Source organism: Engraulis encrasicolus, chromosome 2 (genome assembly GCF_034702125.1).
Source record: "Engraulis encrasicolus isolate BLACKSEA-1 chromosome 2, IST_EnEncr_1.0, whole genome shotgun sequence".
Lineage (NCBI taxonomy): Eukaryota > Metazoa > Chordata > Actinopteri > Clupeiformes > Engraulidae > Engraulis > Engraulis encrasicolus.
The window spans coordinates 11,984,364-11,990,312 of record NC_085858.1 but is presented as its reverse complement, the minus strand read 5'-3'; the positions used below and the strand labels follow the sequence as shown (position 1 = coordinate 11,990,312).

General features: G+C 44.2%; 1 protein-coding gene across 9 annotated transcripts; it reads left to right on the top strand.

Annotated features, from left to right (window-relative positions):
• The first annotated feature begins 785 nt into the window (after nt 1–785).
• Nucleotides 786–3,485, top strand: LOC134460713 (keratin, type I cytoskeletal 13-like). 9 transcript variants are annotated; one of them, XM_063213223.1, is made up of 7 exons: nt 786–1,256; nt 1,494–1,576; nt 2,125–2,281; nt 2,372–2,533; nt 2,646–2,771; nt 2,968–3,179; nt 3,354–3,485. In XM_063213223.1, the coding sequence occupies exons 1-7, from the start codon at nt 786–788 to the stop codon at nt 3,472–3,474; spliced, it is 1,332 nt and encodes a 443-aa protein (XP_063069293.1). In that variant the 3' UTR covers nt 3,475–3,485. The 9 variants fall into 9 exon arrangements, with proteins under 9 accessions (XP_063069293.1, XP_063069241.1, XP_063069284.1 ...); XM_063213171.1 differs by having other exon boundaries at nt 3,285–3,485; XM_063213214.1 differs by having other exon boundaries at nt 2,968–3,184; nt 3,356–3,485.
• The last annotated feature ends 2,464 nt before the right edge of the window (nt 3,486–5,949 follow it).

The window sequence follows — 5,949 nt, the reverse complement described above, 5'->3', positions numbered from 1 at the left end:
AATGGGAATGAGATAACCAGTTAGCCTACTGTAATTTTGACATTTGGGCTCACCTTTCTTGCAAGAAATCAGCAGCAGTTGCTTCGTCTGGTTTCCCCTGTCTCTCTTGCCTTTCTATTCTTTTTGTGAAAGCCTGGTGTTTTAGACATCTTTCATTGCTAACCGGCTGCTGCGTTTAATGCCTATAATGAAGTGAGTGAGTGTTGATTACGCATATTGTGCAATCAAAAGTCCGCGAGAGGGCGGACTAAACCAATGCGTACTGATTATGGGGGTGTTTGATATATATTGTAGCCTATTTGCAGGCTAGGATATCCAATTTAACAGATGTATTTCCAGAGAACATTGGAATTACATAAATTACCAACATGTATTGACATTATTGTAAAAAATAATGTTTAAAAAAGCAAAACAAGAAGAACATTTTCCATAGGGGCCCCCCGGTGGGCCCCCCAGGTGGGCTGGGCCCTGAGAATGAGTCGGGGTTTTCCCCCCCTGTTCCACGCCGCTGTAAGCTAGCAACTGGTTTTAATTATACACAAGTACGTGGCTTGGGTGACGAGACAACGATGTGACTCTTGACAACCATCTTGTGTCTCTAATGCTGATTTAACTTTCTAAAGCGCCAGTGGGAAGATATGGATCACCTGGAGCAGAATTGTTGAAATGTTTCCGAGGCCATACCTTCTGCCAGTCTGGCTTCTGACTATAAAGGGGACATACAAGGACCTTCTCTTCACTCCTAAGCAGCTCCCCGAAATTCAGAGGCCTCTACCTACCATACGATGGCAGCCACCTTCTCCAGCCGCGTCTCAATGTCCTCCGGATCCGCAATGGCAGGGGGTGCCTCTGGAATCTCCATGTCCTCCGGAGGTGGTGCTCGCTTGAGTGTGATGCGGGCCGGCAGTGTGTACGGTGGTGCCGGAGGAGCTGGAGTTCGCATCTCCAGTGCTGGTGCCGGGCTTGGGCTCGGTCTTGGTGGAGGTGCTGGTTTCGGCATGGCTGCTGGTGGCGGTGGTGGTTTTGCCCTGGCTGCCGGTGGTGGAGCTGCATTCGCAGCTGCCGCTGGTGCCGGCAAGTTCACCATGCAGAACCTCAACGACCGTCTGGGCGCCTACCTGTCCAAGGTCCGTTCTCTGGAGAAGGCCAACGCTGAGCTGGAGCTGAAGATCAGGCAGTTCCTTGATGCCAGGACTGGTCCTGCTACGCATGACTTTGGTGCATTCTTCGTCATCATCAGCGAACTCCAAGCTAAGGTGGGTAGGCCTATTTATACATGTACAGGCATTGCAAACAAAAAATGAATCAGTTATATTGTGTTGGGTAAAGTTTGAATGAAAGAATATAAAAGTTGTCTCATTTTAATAGTAATATTATTTCTTATGATTAAGTTCTACTCACACATAGATCATCATGCAGGGTTCATTAATCAACTGTCGTTACTTGAATATGTTGCACAGAGTAGGTCTATAACTTCTTGATGCTTCATTTAGATCATGGCCCTCATCTCTATCAGGGGAGGAACTTTGTTGGGCATTGACAACGCCAAACTGGCTGCCGATGACTACAGAGTCAAGTGAGTTACATGCCAATGTGTATTTTTTGAAGTGGGTGGAGGAGTGAAATGTGAAATTTTGGAAGTGGGTGGAGGAGTTCCTTTTCATGATGAAATTATTACATACCAATCAAACTATTATATGAGCTGCATGGCATTTGCTTTCTTGGGTATTCCTATTTACCATTTTCCCATATGCTCATAGGTCATTTTTATGCACTTTTCAGTAATGCCTATTCTAACCCACAATACAGTCCAATGCATAACTTCGGAACGTTGTCTCTAAAACAGGTAGAGTAATGTACATCCAGTGGCAAGCCTATATCAGTACTAAAAGTAAACAGCGAATATTGTACACAAATGATCCTAACATCATTTTCACATTTCATTGTCCCTAACTGGCAAATGACATTCAACTGCGCAGTAACTTACGTTTTTGTGTTAGACGGGAGAGTAGATATCCTGGTGTAAGTAACACCTCTGGTTCCATTTCAATTCATGTGCACAAAAGCTTGCAGGACTAAGCAGGGAGGCATATTCGTTCTTTTTATATTGTCATTTCTTTGTAGATTTGAGGCAGAGCAGTCTATTCGCTTGTCTGTGGAGGCCGACATTGCTGGACTCAGAAGGGTAATGGATGACCTGACTCTCACAAAATCAGACCTGACCATGCAGTTAACATCCATCCAGGAGGAAATCCTCTTCCTGAAGAAGAACCACCAGGAGGTCTGCTTTGAAGCAATTCTGTTACATATATCCATTTTACTGTTCGCCATTGTCACCAAGAATGTTAATGTTGTCATGATAATTTCGTAGGATCTTCTGGCTGTTCGTGCTCTTGTCGGGTCTAAAGTAGATGTGGAGGTTGACGCTGCTCCTCAGGAGGACCTCAGCCTTGTCCTCGCCGGAGTCCGTGAGCACTACGAGGCAGTGGCCGCAAAGAACAGACGGGAACTTGAAGCCTGGTTCCAGGCCAAGGTGAGTGTAGGCTCTTCAAACCATACCACATACTGTAGAACAGTTCATTTGAGTTTAATACATGATGCTTATAGAAAAACGTTTACAATTGTATTGCTCTGCCTGTATGCAGACGGAAGCGCTCAGCAAAGAAGTCCTTTCCAGCACAACCGTACTCCTGACGTCCTCATCAGAACTTGCAACCTACAGAAGCACAGCACAGGCCCTTCAGATCGAGCTCCAAGGCGTCATCAGCATGGTGAGTGTACAATGAAGCATGCTGTTCCTCACATTAGCCAGTCTGCAATATGACCATCAATGCTGATTGATTTAGTGTACAATGGAATAAACTATATTTTAATACGCAACTTGGAAGTTTAGCTTGATAGTTAACATTTGGCAAAACCTGCCATATAACTTACGGGCTCCACTAACTCACTCATTTCATACCTCAGAAAGCATCGTTGGAAGTATCCCTGGCAGAAACAAAGACTCGCTTTGCTGCCATGCTTGCCGGCTTCCAGGGTCAGGTGACCAGCCTGGAAGAGCAGCTTGCCGCTCTCCGCATGAACCTTGAGTATCAGGGTCAGGAATACGCACTGCTGCTGGACATCAAGACCAGACTGGAGCTGGAGATTGCAGAGTACAACAGACTGCTCAACGGAGATATGAGCGCTTACATCTCGTAAGTAGTGTCTTCTGAGCCTCAGTTTCAAGAGGTTGATGCCTTGTTGAAGGTCCCTTCTTCAACCTAAAATCTCCCCTCTTCTTCATCCTCCAGGTCCTCATCCCTGATGTCCGCTTCCTCAGCGTCCTTGTCAGCGTCCTTGTCAGCAGCAGCAGCCACAGTGGTGGCTGCACCAGTGACCACCACAAGAACCAGAGTGGTGACCGTGACAGAAGAGCTGGTTGATGGCAAGGTGGTGTCCTCCTCCTCCGCTTCTTCTGTTGTCGGAATGTAAAACGCTCTGCAATAAAGCGAAGCTCTCTGATGGATGATTTTCCTGTTTCCTCTTTGCTGTTGCCCTAAGCATTGGGCACGTCCAACTTGGCAGTTCATCTCAGTTTCACTCTTATGAAAAGTAAAAAGATCCTCAAATACATCAAGCACTGTCAGTGTGTATCTTCACTGGGCATTTCTCCTTTTCTGTATGGATTCAGTAATTCAAGAAGCTGGTAAAAGGGGGCAGACTGGCATCATAAAAAGGTGTTATATTCTTGTTAAGTTGTGGAGAGAAATGGCACAGAAAAGCAGTTTTGTGGCCAGCCACGTCATAGATTTCTGTTGCTAAATGAAAAAATGTGCCCTGACAAAAAACATCTCCAACCCTAACCTGTAAAGCAACTTTTCAGGAGATTTACTTTTACCAACAACAGCAAAACAAGCAAGGATAAAGGTGAAATTGTGCCCCGACCAAACAAAGAACCCCTAGCCCTAACCTGTCTCCAGGCAAGTTAACATGCAAAAGCATGGTGCAAACAAAGTACAAATCAGCATTGGATTTATACACTTTCTTGTGACGCCATGTTGCCAGACCAAGGTGGATGAAAAGGCTTGACGACTTACATCTGAGGGGAGAATGAAATACAGTACTATGTGTGTACATAAATACTTCAGTTAAGTGAGGTTAATAAAGGTGAAAGGTGAATGACGCTTTTTTGGGCTAAGCCATAAGTGGAGCAACAGCATTTAATGACCATAAATAAATGAGTAATTGGTGGTTGATATGCTGCAATGAATACGCTCTTAAGATAGTCCACTAAAAATAAACAAAACAAAAAAATCCATACAATAATGGCACTGGTTGTCATTGCGCCGCCTTGACATGTGCTGCGCCTGAAATGTCACTGACCCATGAATCAGTCAGATGCATTGCATCTTTCATTTTAGCATTTTACAGAAACACTGTAAATGCCCATAGCCCCATAAGGCATGCAATTCCACCAGTGGAACACTGTAATAGTAATTGAAAAGTTAACTTCCATAGTAGGACTACTACACTACTATGACATGACACAGGGCCTTTAGTAACGTACTACGACACACTCTTAGAACAGCAAATTTATAACTCAGTGTCTTAATGGTTTAAAACTTGTATGATACTTTGCTTTGATACTTTGTAGGGTACGGTATCACCTCACCAACTAAAAGCTACATTAAGCTTCTTGTCAGTCGAATGTGATTCCACCTAGCTCCAGACCACATAAATAGAAGCCGAGATGATGCGTTCAGGGTGCAATTCCATGGTGGATAGAAAGTGTGACTCCATGGTGACGCCAGATGTCCGGAATTTGAATTGTATTGTGGGTGCAAGCGTCTGCAAGTTCCGGCTGTGGTCGAAAGAGGCTGTCCAGTTGTTAATGTTGGTCAGCATTAGCATCAGCGGGGGATAATTAATGACAGCCGTCAAAATTCATGGTGTCCTATGACCTGTTCCACACTCCAGTCCTGGTGATAGTAGCATTGCACTTCACCATGCTGCAAGTAGGAGAAAGTGACTCCCAGGGGTGGCCACACACTTGAGACGTCAGCAAACTGTCTTGCCCGTCTTCTCTCTATCGTCTTTGGTTCAGACTTGGCCATTCATGTCATGGCCAGTCTTGAGTACTGCTGTCTTGGTATGGGATTCCCTTAGACATACAGAGAAAATGTTTGGCCTTTTGCCATGGCAAACCTTGAGCACCTTCTTCTTGATGTGACATGTGTCCTGTGTTTTCACATTGTCAGCAAAGATACTGTGTTGCCGCCATCTACAGGGTAATTAACATATGACACATTTGATGTTCATTCAAGTAGAGTTACCACTGAACAACGATGCAACTAAAACACATGAATGTGTGGGGAGAGAAGCTATATATTCTGATCTGGTATTTGATTTGAAAAACCAAGAACGTAGAATGTATAATATTACACATTCTATGTTCTTATACATTATATGTTCTTGGCATGTTCTTAGTTTTTCAAATCAAATACCAGATCAGAATGTAGCTTCTCTCCCTACACATTCATAATATACAATCTCAGACGCATAGTCAACATAGTCATATGACTCAGATGCATAGTCATGACAAAGATTATTATGTCACAATCGTCTGCGCGGCTCGTAGAGAGGTGCGGGACATGACTTGAACTGGGCGTTCTCTGACTGGGTGTTTTGTCGTCCTATCAGCACCTGCTAAGGATTCTGGACCCTGGACCAATGGTCAAAATTGGCTTCACAGCATTGAATGGAAAAGACATCCAGACTGGGTGCTGGACAAAGGAAAAAAAATACTAAAAAGCAAAACAAAAATAAAGTCTGTCACATCTGAAATGTCATCTGACGAAAGGCATGTCACCTGAAACAGCATAAATAACTTAAGGTGAAATGGAATTAGTCAAAAAGCACCAGAATGACTCGTCACCTCAAACAGCATAAATAACTAAAGGTGAAATG

Excerpts from the sequence above, each read along its gene's own strand:
- LOC134460713 (XM_063213149.1), top strand. The coding sequence starts at position 786 with ATGGCAGCCACCTTCTCCAGCCGCGTCTCAATGTCCTCCGGATCCGCA. Across the intron at positions 1,577-2,124 it reads GCCGATGACTACAGAGTCAA|ATTTGAGGCAGAGCAGTCTA; the intron begins GTGAGTTACATG and ends ATTTCTTTGTAG. Across the intron at positions 2,772-2,967 it reads TCCAAGGCGTCATCAGCATG|AAAGCATCGTTGGAAGTATC; the intron begins GTGAGTGTACAA and ends TTCATACCTCAG.